General features: G+C 38.9%; 1 protein-coding gene across 1 annotated transcript; it reads right to left on the reverse strand.

Moving 5' to 3' along the window:
- Positions 1–610: 610 nt before the first annotated feature.
- On the reverse strand, positions 611–19905 carry cabp7b (calcium binding protein 7b). The gene is made up of 5 exons (XM_062435017.1): positions 19797–19905; positions 1552–1695; positions 1322–1434; positions 825–972; positions 611–738 (listed from the first exon to the last, which is right to left on the reverse strand). Exons 1-5 carry the CDS (start codon positions 19903–19905, stop codon positions 611–613), a joined length of 642 nt encoding a protein of 213 aa, XP_062291001.1.
- Positions 19906–20387: the final 482 nt, after the last annotated feature.

Raw genomic sequence — 20387 nt, forward strand, 5'->3', positions numbered from 1 at the left:
CTTTCCCTCCTTCCTTGACTCAAGGACAACAGGAGGGTTAAAAGAGACACATTATTTCCCTGTCCATATGTTTTATAGTAAATGATTAAAACTACTTTTTTATATGCAGTCCAGCAACACGTTTATATTGCTTTATTACTATCAGTATTGGGTGTATTCCAAATGGTGGGGTGTTCATCAACAACATTAATCGTTTTGACGTATTAGAAACAGCACATTTACTATAGCACATACTGTACACTGGAATAGTGAAGTCTTCCACAGTCTGCTGTCCTACGTCATTTCATAAAAAACCTTAATAAATTTGAATCAGTGTGATGCTACTGTTGTAGGATACTAATCAGCCCTTGAAATGTCTTTCTTTTAGTCTTTTTTTTTTTTTGCCATGGTATGCTTTGATTAGCGATCATACAGAACCATTGCATGACATCATTTACGTGCATTATAGAGAGAAGCTGTGATAGAGTCCTTGTGAGCCAACCGTCCAAAAATGGGCCAAAAATATTGAGAACATTGAACAAAGTCTAAAACAGCAAAAATGTTTTGCTTAACGTTTGCTTTTTCAGTGTCCGTCCTTAAATCCCCGTTTTAATCAGCTGGAAACATTTATTTACTTCATTCCTCTGCGGAGCATTTGATTTGCTGCAATGAGCATAACGCTGATAATGAATGCAATGGCAAAGGCACAAATCAGGCTTTTACGCACACATGTATGTTTTTCCTGTTGTGTTGGGCTCGCTGTGGAAGGATTTACAAAACATATTAGCATATCTTAGCATCTTAAAAATCCTTTAAAAAAAAATGTTGAGAGAATAAAATCTTACTTTCAATGTCCACATGGGACTCTGGACTGTTCAGGTGGCTCTCCTCAGTCATGATGATGTTCTCAATGTCTTTCATAGTGAGGTGGTCACGGAAAGTATCATAAAGCAGTCTCTTAAGCTCATCCACAGTCAATTTCTGCATGTCACACTGGGAACACACAAAACACCAAGACAGGTTTAATTAGCAGAGGAAAAAACTTCTGTCTCATTGCCCCTCAGTGACGCACATAAGCTGCAGCTCAGCAAGAAATAGGGTAGTACAGGGGTATAGCTCCAGGCTATGAACTGTGAGAATATTTCAGCGGGCTATTGCATCAAAAGAGAATATATTTTAATTTGAAATCATAGGTGTCATATTTATAATGTTGTTGTAGTCTGCCAAGGCCATTTAAAAATTGAGAACTTTGTTTTTTTGAGAAAAGTCAGAGAATCTATTTATTATACATTTGTTATGCTAGAATCTATGTTGCTTAAATGATGATACTGAAAACATATACCTTCCAAAACACAGAGTCAAAGTCTGCTCCGTTGAACTTATCAGGCATCCCGGCAGCTGAGAGTTTTGGACCGAGCAATGTGACAAATTCTTCAAAGCCAACCTGACCATCACCTGATAAAACAAACAGCAACACAAACATCACAGTCAGTGTCTAGTTTGTGCGTTGGATTATATGCAGCCTACCCACTTATGAATTTGCTGAACCAGAGAGAAAAGAGAGACACTTACCATCCATATCAAGTCTTTGGATGATAACCTCCAGCTCCACTTCATTGGGCATGTAGCCCAGAGAGCGCATGGCCACCCCCAACTCCTGCTTTGAGATGAACCCGTTCCCATCTCGGTCAAACACTTTGAAAGCTTCACGAATCTCTGTTGAACGATGGCAATAATTGTGTTAAGAACAACAAAGCATGTTTATATTGATTTATCACTTACGCTTTCACAGTGTAAGCAATGCCCGGCAGGCTCAGTTGAATATATTGATTTGAAATATGCATGCACACATTGTTTAATTTAAGAGTTGAAGTATTTTTAGTTTAAAGCAGTTTGAAAAATGTGTCTCTGTGTCAAACCGAAAAAGCTGTGGTTGAATATTTCAGCATGATACACAGACACAGACAGATTGTACTTGAATGTTTCAGCACCATGGAGAGAGAAAAAAGAGGCCATAGCTGAACGCTTCTGCACCAACGATGGAGGCTGTGTTCGAAACCGCATACTTCTATACTACTTACTTCTATACTACATACTTCTATACTACATACTTCTATACTACACACTACACACTAAACGACCAGATAGTAAGCAGACCGTTTACACTGTAGTAAACTACACGATAACCCACAATGCATTTCGTCCCTACCCGAGCTGAAATCAGCAGGCTGAAGCGGATTTTCATTTGAGCTCTAACTCTATAAATATACCACTTTATTGACATTTCTAACCTTTTTAGGCAAGAAAGTAAAGTAGCCCCTTTAAATCCACAATGTGACGCTAATTTGTCCAAATAACACCTGTTTAAAGTTTCCTGCGAATTCGGAGTTAGCCGTAACAAGTAACGCACTTCCTGTCATTTTCACAGAATAAAAAACCCGTTACTTTTTATTATTAAGAAAACCATAACGATAGAATTCATGCTTTTATTTTGAAAACAGGAAGCGAACATACCCTCGCTGTAGCTAACGTGAACCCACCGAGGTGGTGATCTGTGACGTTTGTATTTTGGGGTTTTTTATCAGAAGTTACGTTGCATCTTGGGTAATTTGAGTATGAGTAGTCAGCTCTTGATGCATACTCTGCATTTCTGGAGAATCTAGTAAACCATCCGGGAACACAGCCGGAGACTGGGGTTGTGTCCACCAATATCCACACTTGCAGTCTTGAGTATTTAAGTGCAGGTAGTTGGCTAGTGTGTCCCATGTCTGAAATATGCCAACACAGACTACACCTAACCCACACTTAATGCCACTTTGAAGCAATATTCACCCCAGTATATTGCACCTAAACACTGATAACAAGCCAATAATCAACTGACAAGAAGACGTTTATATGTTGGATATAGCATGTATATTATTATTCATATTAAAACACTAATATGATGGCAGAACTTCCACAGATAGTTATCAAATTATATTAACAATTAATCTGATTTTCTTGATCATTTCAAATTGTCAAGATAGAATACACACTAAATATCATCATATATCATTTTTCAAAGATTTTAGAAATATGGTTTGATTGTAACTGTAATACTATTTGGATGAGCCAATTTTGCCATGTACAGTATTCTTGTGTTATTTGTGTGAGTGACAGGAGGTCCTATTAATTAAGTGTGTTCCCGGTGAGCGCTGACAAACCTCCACACTCTTGTGAAGTATTAGTATGGACCCAGAGAGACTGTGGTTGACAATTTCAGCGCCATGGGTAGAGAGAAAAAGACTAATTGAACAATTTCACCACCATGGATCGAGACAGCAGGACTGTAATTTAACAATGCAGCACCATGGATAAAATACTATTGTAAGCGCTATCTTTTCCAATAAAAGATGCTCTTGTCTCTCGGTTTACATGCATCCATGTCCGACACGCTCCAGCGCTGTCAACGGGTTTTAAGTTTCCATGAAATCCAAACACTCTTCTCGGGTTCAATATATTTATTTTCCAAAAACGTAGGTTGCTTACCGTTGCATGGAGTGACAGACAGATCAGTTTAGTTCACTTCCTTCCTTTCCAATTGTTCAAACAAAAAACAAAAACAACACATAGCAGCGGTTTAAAAACTGTATGGCTGCGTGCCTAAAACCGAGAGCTCCGCCGGCCCCAATAGCCAACACTAATATACCCAGGTGCTGCAGTCACCTGTCTATAAAGAGGAGGCGGAGGTGAGAAACGGCATCAATTGTGCATAGTCATGCCAGCCTGAAAATAACCAGAATTAACAATATATCACAATTTCATAATTGTTATCAATTCAACTAATAATTCAAACCATAATATTTCATGTTCATATCTCATAATTAATCAGATAAACAATAATAGTAGACCAGAAAAAATCAAATATTCATCGAAACATTAATCAAGCATTTGGCTCCAACAACTATTTTACTTAATGCTTGTAAATCAACATAATCATTTCACGTAACTTCTGGCAGGTATACTGTAGTGTTTCACAACCACATCTATTTAAATGCAACACATTGCATAGTGGTATACATAACATGGATACTACTTCTTCATTGAAGGCCACTACATAGTGCAGACATTTGACACAGAATTTGGACACTCAAAAACAAGTAAAATTGTTTACAATAAATATAGAGCACTATATAGTAAATAAGGATTTGAGACATTGTAGTTGAATTCTCTAGCACGATGGAGAGAGACAGTTGGATGTGTCAGTACCAAGGATAAAGAGCACAATGCAAGGTGCAGCTCATCACCAGCAAAATCACTATTATTATTTTCTGAGATGCATGAACATAGAAAAGAAAATGTTTCTTGCACAATAGTGATTTCACTATAACACAAGAGAGAATGTGGCTCCGAGTATTAATGAAGATCTATTAGAAACAAGAGTAGGGCAGTTTTATAAAGTACCAAAAAGTAGTGCACATATATGAGAGTCAATGACATATAAGGATTTATTTAAAAAATAATAAATATGGGAATATCTATTGCAGTAATTCAAACATTAAGAGTGTTGAGTTCACATAAATTCATATGAAAATAGTAAATTAGGTGTTTTATGTGTTTTTCCATCTTGATGAATTAGAACTGACCTTAAAAAAGTCATGTGGTGCGACCGTGATCTATCTTAAAATAAATTAATTTAAGTGTTTAGAAACAAATTATTTGCATGTCCTTTAAGTTTTTGTAAATAATAATCTCATATTTATGTTCTATAATGTCACAGTTGCCTTCTTAAATGTATGTAAGACTTATTTTTCCTGTAAATTGCTTAAAAATTATTGAAAAAATTTAAAAATACAATTCAGTTAAGCATACTGTATTAGTGATTAATATTAAAAGTGATATTTTACTCTGAATTTAATACAGTTATTGGTTTTATCGGTCGCACCACATGATATTTTGTCACTTTAAATAACAGAAAAATGACTAATAACTTGTGGTTTTTGAAAAGTTAAAGTGATTACATATAAAGGAAAGGTATTACATATATATGGTATTTTTTTAATCAATGTAAACCTTTTTCTAACTGAAAAAATGCAGTTAGACTGAAAATGTCATAGTCACGTCATTGACCCATGAAGTTACTTAACCTGTTATAGATATTTAGGTTCAGTCTTATGTTCAATCTTACAATGAAAATTCCTTTTTTTTTTTTTACTGTGGATGTATAATAGTGGACACCATCAGACCCAATACGTGTTACCATGGCCGTGGCACAATTGGTTGTGACAGAAGGCAGCGAGCAGATTCATGTGTTTATAATTAACTACAACTTTTGGTAAATAATCCATAAACATTACCATTTGGCTCCTATGCTCACCCTGCATCACAGTATTCTGTTTGAAGTGGTAAAAAGAGCAGTTGCACATCAAAGGCACAGAACATCGGTGCTTCTTTTTGATGTACATCCTCAAATATACAAGACTCTTGCATTCACACTTGCACAGTAAATCCTTATTAGATAAAACTAAAAATTATTTATACCAATCAATACATGACCAATGCTAGCCTGCTATACAGAAAGGAGAGTGAGTGTTGAGAAGGAGTAGAATATAAACATGTGTTTTACTTGAAAACTGCTGCTAAACCAAGAGCTTGGATAAACTTCGTATGCACTGAAGGTATATAATTACAGCAGGCACCGCCTCTGCAAAGAAAAACTGATTTGCATGCAAGTATGCGAATATGAAAAGCACCACTTTTAATTTGCATGCAAGCACACAACTATACAAGCACTGACCATCCATCTTGTGTAAATGAATGACACATGAATGAGTGAGAGGCCGCTGTTTACAAGTGATAGCCCACATAGGCGGTCTATGGCCCTGTGGGGAAATAGAAAAAAGCTGTTGCAGGATGCCAGTCTTTGGTGCATTCATTTAGGTCCTTCTGAACAAGTGACACGGTCTGTACCATACCTTAACATATCTGTGATGAATGAGAATGCAGCAAACAGGTGGGGACAGAGAGATTGAATGAGGGTGGTTTAACATTCAAAAAAATCATAAAAACAGGCAAAGGGCAAGGCAGGCAGGCAGGAAGTTCGAAATTAGTTAAAATGTCTAAACTGCAGGAGCAGGTACAGGAACAGGTAAAAAAAAAAAGGAATAGGACCAGACATGAACAGGATCAGGAACAGACAGAATCAGGGATCAGGTTGGCTAGAACATGAGAGTCAATGGAAGCAACTATGATGAGAGAACAAAGCAAACAGATCGGTATGAGTAGAGGAACGAGTTGCAGGTGAGGAGAGGGTCATGTCAATGCAGGAACGGATGAGAAGTGGGAACAGGTGTGTGGATGGGAAAGGAGGGAAAGTTCTAGGGCATCTGGTGGACAGCTTGAGGGTGGCAGTTTTGGGGAGTAGGAGGAAAGTACATGGCCTGGGCAGAGACTGGAAACAGACATAGAGCAATGCAGAGGGCTGGGGATGAGAGAGTGCCGTTGCAGAGAGGGACTGAAGAGCAGAGCAGATTGTGACAATATCAGAGACAACATATTTGTCTAAATTACAGCCAGCAGCGGTGCTTGAGTTTTGTTATCTTCCTCCAGCACCACCCTAGATTCAATGTCACGACCTCTGGTGCCTGTGACAAATAATGAATTCACTGAGCCAGCTGAGCAGTGGCTGGACTACTGATTGTTTCACACCATGAGGAGTGAATATTTTAAAAAAAACCCTACAGATCCAGACACAGGGGACATACAGTAACTATGTTCATTGTAATCTCTCACATATGTTATCATTGTTTTCTCTCTTTTTCCCATCATAATGGTTCCAGTTATTTACATAATAAGTTATTTACATAGCTCAGTAGTTATAAACCTTTCCACACCAGATGATCAATCTACATTCCCATTACAAGGTAAACTGGGTTAATTCCAGTTATGACAGTATTTAAATGTTTAAACCACTGTGGTCCTGTCAGACACAAATCTGGTGTTGGCAGCTGTATCATGGTTTGTCCAAACAATGGTGCATTGGAGCAAGCTTTGTGGCTTCCTATAAGTCTAAATCAGTGAATCATCTTTTTTTAACCTTCGTGTCGTCCTCCCGGGTCAAATTGACCCCGTCTGTTTTGACTGTTCCTCCTTTCCTTCCTTCCTTCCTCCCTCCTTTCCTTCCTTCTTCCATCTTTCCCTCCTTCCTTCCTTCCTCCCTCCTTTCCTTCCATCTTCCATCATTCTTTCCTTCCTTCCATCTTCCCTTCATTCTTTCCCTCCTTCCTTCTTTCCTTTCCTTTCTCCCCTTCCTCCCTCCTACCTTCCTTCTTTCCTCCGTCCTTCCTTCCTTTCCTTCGTCCCTTCCTTCTTTCCTTTCCTCCCTTCCTTCCTCCCTCCTTTCCTTCCTTCCTTCCTTCTTCCTCCATCGATCCTTCCTTCCTTTCCTTCCTCCCTTCCTTCTTTCCTTTCCTCCCTTCCTTACTCCCTTCCATCCATCCATCCTTCCTTCCTTCCTTCCTTCCTTCCTTCCTTCCATCCATCCATCTTTCCTTCTCCCTTCCTTCCTTGACTCGAGGACAACAGGAGGGTTAATGTTATTTTATTTTACTAACGTTGGAGGACTTTGTCACTGAAGGTAAAATGAGGGGAAACTAATTGCAAAGAGTGATATTACATCATTACATTAAACCATGTTTTTGTTATACTGAAACAAAAGATATGACCAGTTCATCAACTTTTGGCCGTGCAAATACAAATTTAAAATATTGACTAACAATTTCATGGCAGGTTAGACCAACAGCTGCCAACATTATCATGTTGCTGATTGTTTCCTGAAAGGCAAACATAATTGTTGATGTTTATTTATTCTTTAACATGGAGGTTGTTTGCTTTATGTTGTTTGACCTACTGTTAGATTAAAGCCTTTGACTTTCATTTGTCACCTTAGTAAAATCTCCTCCTTCTTTAGCTCACAGTTTACAACTCGGCCTGATCTGAAACCTCCCCTGTGAAGCAGATCTAAGCTTTTGGAAACTTCAGAAATGCACTTTTAGGGATTTCAGTTTGTGATACGCTTAAAGTTATTTGTCTCAAACATCAAAAGGCGAAATATGTCAACCCTGACATCTGAACAGAAGACTTAAAAGTCTGCTGACCTTAAAAGGTGAGCTAAAACTGAACATGAGTAGCAACAGATCCTACTGACCTTTCTGACCGACCGAGAGTGATTCATGCTGGTTGTTGCTGCTGCTAAAAACATCCATGAAAATAGTTCACGATAAAGGTTGATGCCAAGAAACCCGCTGCTGCACATTGGCAGAATATCAGTAACTCTGGCAGGACCAGAAAGGCAAAATTGAAGCTCTCTCACCTAAATAATTGGGGGAAATCCCAAATACTGGCTTTTATTCAAAACAAGAACGTAAGACCAACATGGCTTTTGGAGAAAGATGATACTGCTGAGCATCACCTATGTCCTAAACGTATAGTGTTAGTCTTTAAAAAGAAATCTACCACAGAGATAACATAATTAATAAGTGTTTCATTCTAAGTGTAAGTGGCCAAGTTCTAATGAAAAGAAACCACAGCAGATATGTTCAGTGGAAATGCTTACCATGAATTTACAGTAAGATATATGGCAGTGAGAATAAACTGTGAACTGAAATGTTCGTAGTGGGTATTATTAGAGTATTGTTTCAACAATCTACTTAAGATCATATTCATCATGTTGTAAAATTTCGGCCAGAAAAGGGGCTTGTTTCAAGACCGCATTACAAATTTCACATTGCTCATCCATTTATCTCCAAAATCATTCTTACAACCACCAAAAAAGTCACATTAGTATCAGATTTTTACTGATGTTTCTATACACGGACAAAGATGGACTAATCCTGTCTAGTTGCTGGTGTCAGGAGTTGCGGAGCAGGTGGTAGTCTTGAGGTACTTTAATAGCCAACACAGGAGAAACTCAACAGATAAACACAGGCCGAATGAACACAAGCAAATAACACAGAGACTCCAACCGTCACTGAGCAGAAAACCAAAAACTATATACACACAAGGGGTAATTACAAACAGGACACAGGTGGGCGAGGAAATCAATGTCTCAAATCAATTCTTATTTACTAAGTAAGGCTGGAAAACACAGGAAGTAAAACCAACTACATACACAAGGAGAAAATATCTTTCAATTAAGACATGAACTAAAACAGAACAGACAGGAAGTGAAAGCTGGGGTTTGCTCCTGAGACGCATGGAGCCTTGATGTAGCTAACATTAGCTTCTTGCTAGTCCTAGTCATGACTATTTCTCAGGCGGGGAGTTCTGGTCCTCTGAAATGAGGCCAACGCGGAAGTAACTTAAAACTGCATTCTATCAAAAGGCCACCAGGGGGCGACCGTTTTGGTGTCAAAAGGACTTCCGTCTCTATAAAAGTCAATGGAGAATTCACCAACTTCTCACTTGATTTCTAACCTCAGTAAACGTTTTCAAAATGTGTTTATGGTCTCAATCGCTAGTTTAAAGCCTTCTTCAATGCAGTATGATGTTCATTTGTGAAATGTTGGCCTCCCTGATTTTATATGTGACGATAAAGCAGGGTATGCATTAGGGCGTGGCTATGTCGTGATTGACAGGTTGATTGGTTCACAGGTTCAGGAGGGCGCCTCATGCTCCTCCTGATGCCCATATAAGTAGAATCCGTGTATTTTTTTTACCCAGCATGCACCGGACATTTTCAAGATGGCGCTGCTCAGATTCGATACTATTGGCTTCCAAGCAGCAGTCCACAAACCAATGGGTGACGTCACGGATGTTACGTCCATTTTATATACAGTCTATGCTTCATACACACTGGAGAAGATGTTACAACGTTATCCTTGACGAAAAGGACGTACCATGTACCACCACTGAGAAAGCCCCACTGTGATTGTCCGGTTCATTGCAACACCACTTCACCTTCAGTAACGATCATGACATTGCACAGGATACAGTAATAGAGTTAATACAGCAGGAGGTAGATGACGAGTACTTCTTTGCTCCACAGGAACTGAAGAGAATAACAGGCTGTCTTCAATCTCCAAAGTTACTGTAAGTGGATGAGTTTAACTTGACCACTTTTCACAATAGGTTTCATCTCGAAATAGTCTCCACGTTATTATATTTTCTCGAGTCCTTCCTCCAGCAGATAGTCCAGAAATTGAATACCCCTTTACACAGGTTAAAAAAAAGGAACTCAGCTAGTCAGGATCAAACAAAGACGATGCACGTAGTTGCTCAGAAAATGAACAACCTTCAATTAGGTAAATGATCTAATTAGGTAAATTGCCTAATTTAACACTAAAATTGGATAAAACCTTATACTTAAATTATTTTTTGATCAAAAGGCAACTTATTGAGGTAGTAACCAAAAAGGTCAGAGAATAAAGATATTCAATGGAAGATGAATCAAACTACTTTCATTAGAAAACAGCCGCTCCCAGGTGGTTACATCACCCTTCTTAATGATAATGAAGGGGGGAAAACATATGAATCATATTAACCAGAGGCTACACAAAAAAATAAAAAAAATGTTGTACAACTGAGAGAACTCCATTAAGGTTTTCAGAGCAAAAATAAGACTACACATAATACAAATGCTGTCAAATACTACAAATTTATAAAATAAAGGATAATATCAAGATCGGTGGAAATCCCACAAAACATCATCCTCAGGGCAAAAAACAATCAGATAATTCTGGCTGAATATAAAATGCAAAAATACACAAATAGACTGTATGTATGCAAAAATCTGACATCAATGACTAATTGGTATGAGTAGTAGCTTTCTGACTTTATAATTAGGTAACATTACCGCCTTGATTCTAGCTTACTTGCTTGTTTCTTCTGCTATGGATTTATAGTTTCTTCACATTATTACATTAACACAAGCAAACAGAACGCACGCTGTCTCTTGCCACAAAAGCCCTGCAGCTAAAACAACTCCTGCTGTTAAAATGTACTTGAGATACTCCCACTACCTGCAGTGTGCTATGCAGGTTTAGTTGAAATTATGTGACCTGATCTATTTGGGAAAATTTAACCCTCCTGTTGTCCTTGAGTCAAGGAAAGAAGGAAAGATGGAAGGATGGAAGGAAGGAAGGAAAGATGAAAGGATGGAAGGAAAGATGGAAGGATGGAAGGAAAGATGGAAGGATGGAAGGAAGGGAGGAAGAAGGAAGGAAAGGAGGAAGGAAGGATGGAAGGGAGGAAGAAAGAAGTAAAGGAGGGAGGAAGAAGGAAGGAAGGAAAGATGGAAGGATGGAAGGAAGGAAGGAAGGAAGGAAGGAAGGAAGGAAGGAAGGAAGGCAGGAAAGAAAGATGGAACGATGGAAGGAAAGATGGAATGATGGAAGGAAGGAAGAAAAGATGGAAGGATGGAAGGAAGGGAGGAAGAAGGAAGGAAAGGAGGAAGGAAGGATGGAAGGGAGGAAGAAAGAAGTAAAGGAGGGAGGAAGAAGGAAGGAAGGAAAGATAGAAGGATGGAAGGAAGGAAGGAAGGAAGGAAGGAAGGAAGGAAGGAAGGAAGGAAGGAAGGAAGGAAGGAAGGAAGGCAGGAAAGAAAGATGGAACGATGGAAGGAAAGATGGAATGATGGAAGGAAGGAAGAAAAGATGGAAGGATGGAAGGAAGGGAGGAAGAAGGAAGGAAAGGAGGAAGGAAGGATGGAAGGGAGGAAGAAAGAAGTAAAGGAGGGAGGAAGAAGGAAGGAAGGAAAGATGGAAGGATGGAAGGAAGGAAGGAAGGAAGTCATGAAAGAAAGATGGAACGATGGAAGGAAGGAAGGTAAGATGGAAGGAAGGAAGGGATGAAGGAAGGAAGGAGGGAGGAAGGAAAGAGAGAGGAAGAGGGAGGAAGGAAGGAAGGAAAGAAGGAACAGTCAAAACAGACCTGGGTCAATTTGACCCGGGAGGACGACACAAGGGTTAAATCTTGTAGTCAAAGACTTTGATCCTGACTTCATTAGATGATGCTGCTGTTTTGCATGACCGGATAAAACATCAAGGAGTGGACTTACCACTCATACTGTGTAGATCTGACTTGAGTTGATCTCTTTTATTATAATGATTTATTATCCATGAAGTGTATTTATATTTAATCTTCTTTTTTACGCTTTACTCTGTATTATTTTATATCCCTCAATGAAGCAGCTTTTTGAGAAGTGATTTTGAATCTAAGTTATGTTTGTATGTGTGTATTTTATTTTATTAAATTATGGTCAAATTAAAAGTCAGAAAAATAATATGCTGCTTTTGGAAGTGAAAATATTTTCTGTTGAGAATATTCCAGACCTCCTTGAATGCATCGGAGGCTGGCTGTGTGAGATAAGGTCGAACTAGACCATTCTGACTTTGGTATGTGAACCATTCAATGTATTTGAGTTTAATCCTTGTGGGTAACATGTGCAGCAGCTCTTCTCATCTTTCAGTCATGTAGAAAGATAAGAGCGGCATAGATTTTATATTGTTGTCCCACAATTTGTAAACTTTTCCTTGGTGTCTTAATGTTTCTCCACTCAAGTATGATGTAAGTGAAATGTGACTGTTGTCTACAGACCATAGACTGTATATATAATGGACGTAACATCCATGACGTCACCAATTGGTTTGTGGACTGCTGCTCGGAAGCCAATAGTATCGGATCTGAGCAGCGCCATCTTGAAAATTTCCGGTGCATGCCGGGAAAAATAAAAACACAGATTCTACTTATATGGGCATCAGGAGGAGCATGAGGCGCCCTCCTGAACCTGTGAACCAATCAACCTGTCAATCACGACGTAGCCACGCCCTAATGCATACCCTGCTTTATCGTTAAATATAAAATCAGGGAGGCCAAAATGTCCCAAATGAACATCATACTGCATTGAAGAATGCTTTAAACTAGCGATTGAGACCATAAACACATTTTGAAAACGTTTACTGAGGTTAGAAATCAAGTGAGAAGTTGGTGAATTCTCCATTGACTTGTATAGAGACGGAAGTCCTTTTGACACCAAAACGGTCGCCCCCTGGTGGCCTTTTGATAGAATGCAGTTTTAAGTTACTTCCGCGTTCGCATCATTTCAGAAGACCGGAACTCTCCGCCTGACTACAGACAGACAAGGGGAGAGTAAGGACACAGTCTCATAATTAACATCTTGTAATAGTGTTTAATGTGGTTTACAACCCTGAATCTGTCTGGACGGCTACAACAGTAATGACCAGATATTTATCTTTTACCACAGAGGAAGTCAAATTATTCTCTAATGAAGCTTAGCGAAAGTTCAGACAGGAAGACCACCTTTTTGTATGCTCACATCATAGTTTTATTTCTCATTCTTTAGTCATCCTGATCCTTCTTACAGCTCATACTGATCTCTGTCAAAGCTCATATTTTCCTTGCTGTTATTTCTGGAGCATCAATTGACACATCAGCTGTTCACATCACCTGGTCAAGTCTAACCAATAGCACAGTGACACACCTTCATTCATCAGCCTATCATATTGCAGCTGTCTATTTAAATGTTCTCCCTCTCTGCTCAGGTTCTCTCTTGATGCTGTTTTGCGTGACCCACCACCTCCCCATCACCACCCAGTCTTCAGATTCCTCAATGCGTCACTTCAACTTCATCAGCCCGATCAGTTTCAGCCTTAAGATGACTTGTTGTGATCTGGCCCGAGATGATTGATGGAAGTCATCAGCTACCACCACCAGTGTCTGGACTCCATGGGGGAGGATCTATCATGATGCTGCTCAGGACTTACGTCAGCAGAGTCCAAGCGCCAAAGACTATGACAGTACCTAATCATTAATATCATCTGCATAATAAACATATTTTACTTTATCTCTGGTCTCTCCTGGTTGAAATACTACTGCAAAGATGACAGAGCAACAACGTCATGATTGTCAAAGTCATAATAAACAAAAACATGAAGTCAACTGTACAGGAGTGAACACTGACAAATACTGTATTACATTACTGTGTTTGTGTGAGATAGTTATACTTAAAGATCCATAACTGTGGTAAGTAACACTCACTCACACACACACACACACACACACACACACACACACACACACACACACACACACACACACACACACACACACACACACACACACACACACACACACACACACACACACACACATATACTTGGCTATTTCCAATGTTGCTGCAGAACCCACTCTATTCGTAAGCACAAAAGACAACAGCTTTGCATACAAAGTGGAACTGGCAGACGGTCTACACTCCACTACAATGGCTGATGTCTGGAGGGATTCTCCTGCCGCCTGTGATCTATAAATACTGTTCACAACTTCTGTCAGCGAGGCACTGAGAAGTGATACAAGCTCAGCCTCTAAGAGATCTCCAGGAGTGTAACTGCCAGGAAGTCATGATTGTTCAGCCATAAAATGAGATGTCTTATCACTTTTAACACATGTGCAGTAAAAGTGGGCCTCAATTTACTGTAAGTTATGGCCTATACATTAACATTTGTAATAGCATTGTTCAGAAAGGAGGGATCCTTTTATTCAAATATGACTTTGGATACAATGAAATGGGTTTGTGGGCATTGTCTTATATTTAATATGTGATCATTGCCATTTTAAATGAGTCTAATCACTGATATCTAATTGAATATTTGTTCTTAAGTGGTTCACAGATCAGTGTATTACCTTTCACATGCAGTATGTATATATGGATTATCACATATCCGGCATTACTTTGTTTAAATCTAAATAGCTTTAAATCTAAATGGTTTTTGCCCTCTGTTGGTTTTACATTTTAATGTGCCGCATGTCAATCAAAGTATTGCGGATATATTCAGTTATCCCAGTCGTTCATGAATAATGGACTGAACTTGGCTCCAGATCTTGGTTTTAATATTGTGCTTATTAAATGGTTTGGCACTTCGTCCACAGTTTAACGCAGGATGAACACACACATAAATGTTTGATGGAAAAGTTGGGGAACATGGAAAATGACGGTTTTGTTATTCACATAAACAGTCCTAATGGCTTAATTAGCACAATGTGTTGATGAATTAATGGGAGAGGGAGATAACAGAGAGACCTAAACAACCAAATAATTTAAATAATTGTATAATTAAGCTAATCCTGGTTTTCAAAGAGAGATTTAGAAAGCTCAACTATTTAAGCATATGCACTATTTTAAATGAAGTAGGAGGAATCACTTTTTCAGTGGTAGTTCTTTTTGAATATACATATCAGTGTTTATGACAACTGCACGACACAAGGGCGAAGAAAAGGGGCAGGGAGTCTTGCCACTGACCCGCTCACCTAGGCAACCATCTGTTCGAAAAACACTCTCTCGGAAACTCCAGATCCATTAAGCAATTTGAGGACTTAATCAGCATCCACAAAACTACCAATATATATTACTAATATGGTGTTTGTTATACATGTATACCTGTAATCTAAGTAATAACATATCAGGTTAAAGATTGCAACGGTATGAAGATGGAAGGCTTATAAAGATTCACAGGTAACCTCTATGGAGTCCTGAGTGTGCCATTGTAATAATTACACACTAATTAATAAGAATTATTTAATTAAATGATGCGTTTGGAAAGCAATCCATAAAGTGATTAATTGTGTTTACATTTGTATTATGCTTTAAGAAAAAAATGTTCTAATCAGTAAAGAAAGAAAATGTACCAACTCATAAATCTGTGTCATTACTCACTTTTTAAATGATGAGTAGTGTCTTCCTATTATTTTCTACTACGCAATTTATTTTCACCGTCTTGTAATTATAAAATAAAACAGTCATTTTAAAAAAAACCCACCATGACACACATAGCAGGAAATTACTTTATCCATGAAAGACCTTACATCTCTGCTTTGTCAATAGAGAAAGTGGCAGTAGTTTCCGTCACTTGAATAGTCAAATGGCCATTTTAGAAACTGCAGCTTGAGGCCCTTCTGTGTTGGTTTCAGCCATAGACTGTATATATAATGGACGTAACATCCGTGACGTCACCCATTGGTTTGTGGACTGCTGCTTGGAAGCCAATAGTTTCGGATCTGAGCAGCACCATCCTGAAAATTTCCGGTGCATGCTGGGAAAAATAAAAACACGGATTCTACTTATATGGGCATCAGGAGGAGCATGAGGCGCCCTCCTGAACCTGTGAACCAATCAACCTGTCAATCACGACGTGGCCACGCCCTAATGCATACCCTGCTTTATCGTCACATATAAAATCAGTGAGGCCAAAATGTCCCAAATGAACATCATACTGCATTGAAGAAGGCTTTAAACTAGCGATTGAGACCATAAACACATTTTGAAAACGTTTACTGAGGTTAGAAATCAAGTGAGAAGTTGGTGAATTCTCCATTGACTTGTATAGAGACGGAAGTCCTTTTGACGCCAAAACGGTCGCCCCCTGGTGGCCTTTCGATAGAATGCAGTTTTAAGTTACTTCCGTGTTGGCCTCATTTCAGAGGACCAGAACTCCCCGCTTGGTTTCAGCACTGAACAGAGGTGGCTGCTGCTTGCTTTAACATCAAAGCGCCTGATGATGTTGTTAATGGTCTCAAGAGGGTATGGTTTCCTGAGCTCAAAGTGGATGTCAGAACAAAAATGTGATGTGGAAACGAACTGTTTCTTCATTATTGAAGATCCTGTTTATTAAGTAATTTTGTATTTAGCTAAAGTATTTAGGAAGCTACATTTACAATAACAAAACCGTAAGCTTGTGCTCAGCCATCCTGTGTTAAACCAACATATTGCATGCAGGACCAACTATGGTTGATTTGTTTATTTGAGTGTCCTGCACCTTTTATGGTGGTCAGCCAATATGAGCTTACATGCCACTGGACAATAACCAAGATGACCACCTGACAAATCATAATGTACAGTTTCACAAGTTCAAGAGGAGTACATTTCAAAACATTCAGTTTACATCACAGAAATATACCATTATGATGGATACTGTGTTCTCTGTCTGCTATGAATTTTCTACAAGTCTCACTGAAATGAAAATGCTTGCAATAAAAAAGCCAACTCACTATATCAGCTTCTGACAATGACTGAATCTTTTCAAACAAATAATTTCTGAAGTCACCGTACAAAGGGCAATGGGATACAAAATGAAATTAATGACTATGACTACACTTTCCCTTGCCTTTAGGAGCCACTGTGGTTTGATTTGCAGGCCTTAAGACATCATTTTTCTCCCCCTAAGGCGAGAAGGGACCACTACCCCTGAAGCCTCAGATAGATAGATCCGCTAACACTTAAAATATATTTTGTGCATCTCATTATAGTATTAAAACTTTCTGCTTGGACACCGGTGAAGTACAGAATTTGTCATTCTCTGCAGTTCCCTCTAAAGCTGCATTAAAATCTGTAATCTGTATGGTTCATGTGCCGTCCACGGTGTGACATGCAGTCTCTTTGCACAGGATGCAAGGTCCTTCTGTCCTTGTGTGTTTATGTTTGTCGTGCATGCTTTAAAATGGTGGTGAGCATGTCTCTGCAACAATGTCACCAGGAGAAGTTTGTTGTAAGGTTGATATGCTTATGAAGGGTATGTATCAGTTTCTATAAGACATTGGGCAGGTAATAAAAAAAACAAAAAACTAACATGATATGAGGAAAAGAGTTAGAAACATGGTGAAATAATGCAATAATTAACTTACACGTACTGTTTTTTGGTGGCTGTGATACCGTAGATGTGATTGACTCATAAATTAATTCATAATAATACTTTTGTTTTTCTGTTTCTGTCCTGAATACTGAAAAACAAGACCCCACGGTAGTGTTAATCATATAGGCATCTCCCAAAAATTGATATATTGTAGTTCAGTAATTAGTTGGTATTCTATTCCAAGCATGTTGAACTATACCGGGGTGTATATAGACACATTGCAAGGAAAAAGCTATTATCATAAATATGATTAGAGCATAATTACATGAGAGGAGCAATCACGGAACTTTGGACCGAAGGTAATTAAAGATTTTGTTGATGAAACTATATTTTCAGACCTCTGTGAAAAAGGGAGTAATTTTCATTCAGAAACCCTGGACTGCAACACTGTTCGCAGATCAAGATCATTCATTTAGGCAGTGCTGCAGCTCCCATGTTGTGTTTAAGCTGGAGCAGCAGTAGTCTAAACTGTAGTGGGTCAGCACAGTAAGTGGGAGGTTTTTGATTAAAGACTGAGGCTGAGGTTCATCTGAAACATTGTCACCTCCTTAAAAAACGAGTGCTAGTGCTCAATAACACACCTTATTTGCCAGTTGAGCTGCTCAGCGACCAATCACAGAGCATTGTTTACTCTGGGCACTGCCGAGGTGTGAGGCCATGTAAACGTAGCAGTGCATTATGTGCTCGGTGAATCTTCCCCAGGTAAATACATTTTATGGTTCAATGGTCTGTGTCACTAGGGTGTGAATATTTAATGACTCTCGATTAGTAAACTACAGTTTTAAAAGATTTCTCCTCGTTACCTGAAAAGCAACATCGCCACTGACTGCACAGCTTCTACCTGCAACACAAGCCACTCTTCCCATTTAACTGTTGTTCTAATTCTTGCTTTTCCAAAGCCGACCTTTTAATTAAATTTATGTCGTTACTGCAGATAGTGGATTTTCAATGTCAAATGAGTGGCTCAAAGCAAGGGCAGGCAGCCACTTCTGGGCTTGGGCAACCTACAGACAGAAGAGGAAATATAATTCCCTTCGTATAAAAGACTTAGTGATATCAAATCTGATCTGAGTTATCTCTTTATTGTAGTCTGCATGGCTTTGTTCCAAATCACTGCCAGCTGTGCTTTCTCATTGTGAGGGGCCATTTGCCCAAAACAAAACGTCCACTCCAGCCGTGCCCTACAATTATAATAGTAAGACTCATCATAATTCCTCAATGAATCTCTCAGCTAGCCAAAGTACAACATTGTCTTATTGTGATAAAATGCAATACATCAAAGAAAGCCTGAAAAAGATGAGAGGATGTAATTTAATTTTCAAACTGAATCAATGTCCCATCTTAGTCATGGGGTTTTATTAGCCATATTTTCTATAAGTACATATTTGTCATTCATCAAAACCTTTTCTCCTTCTTTGGGAAGCCTCGTCTCTATCAGTTTCCAGTCATGTCTTTTGGCTCAAGCATGAATGACTTCCAGTAAATGACATCAGGTACATTTACTGTAGTTCTTACATATGCATTGGTTATAGCCAGGAGCCATGGAAATGTGTATAAACATGTTGACTCATAAGTTATAACGATGTGTCACAGGTAGAAAACTTGGGATGTTGTGTGCTGTACATGGTTGAAATCCATATTAGCTCTTGACTTCAGGTATTAGATGAAGTGAATATTTTTCTATTTATTTCAGGTATTAGATGAAGTGATTTTTTTTGCTATTTATTTCAGGTATTAGATGAAGTGAATTTTTAGCTATTTACTTCAGGTATTTGATTAAGTGATTTTTTTAAAATTGATGTAGGAAGGGCAAAAAACGTCAGTTGATTATGAGTCTTTGTGCCAAAAGTCAGATGCAACAATTTGCAAAAAACCCCCAAAAAACAGCTGAGTATAAAAGCATACAGGTTGCCTATGATACCCAAATTTTGTGGAGCATTTAAACCTTAAAGAAGATGCAGAATAGCTTCACTACTGAACCCCTTTACTGCCCGTTATAATGCACAGTGAGATTTAAGGGAAGAGAAGCGCGCACCGTCTGGAGCTCTCCGTGGTCCTGAATTGGTTTTCCAGGTGGACGTTGCATGCAGATGTACAGTAATAACTACATTAAATACTTAAAAAACCGACACGACTCACCTTCCACCTCATCCTCAGGCAGGTTAACAGGGGTCCGGTAGGTTAGGACATCTGGAATAGTGCAAAGTCCCTTGTACATGAACCTGGTGGTCACAGCACGCACTGGCATTTCTGCGAGGGAAAACCAACAACTGTATCGCGATCTTCATAGAGCCTAGCTCTCCGGAGTTTTGAGGCACAGACCCCTTTGCTACCGTCCTTGATATTTTCTGAACAAAATATCAAACAAATGAATCAGGAAAGCCCCCCTCCTCAAAGTGCAACCTCGCTCCTGCCTCTAATATATTCAATATGCTGAAATATGTGTAAAATCACCTGGCGCCGGACTGCATTAACCAAGAATGCAGCATGGATATCGCCTTTGCTTTCAATGCATAGCCAGTAGCAGCCTACTGTAAGCAAGATATGACGAGAGAGAGAGATGAAGCAAATAGGCAATGCCAATTCATAAAAATGAAAACTTCTACTTCATAATCAGGAAAGCTTGAACCCATCTACAATGTTTTAATGCCTTAAATAACATTTCAGCTCACATTAAAGATAGAGAGAAATAAACGGGCAACTTTGCCGCTCTTCTAACCACATGTAGCG

The sequence above is a fragment of the Scomber scombrus genome, chromosome 15 (assembly GCF_963691925.1).
Source record: "Scomber scombrus chromosome 15, fScoSco1.1, whole genome shotgun sequence".
Lineage (NCBI taxonomy): Eukaryota > Metazoa > Chordata > Actinopteri > Scombriformes > Scombridae > Scomber > Scomber scombrus.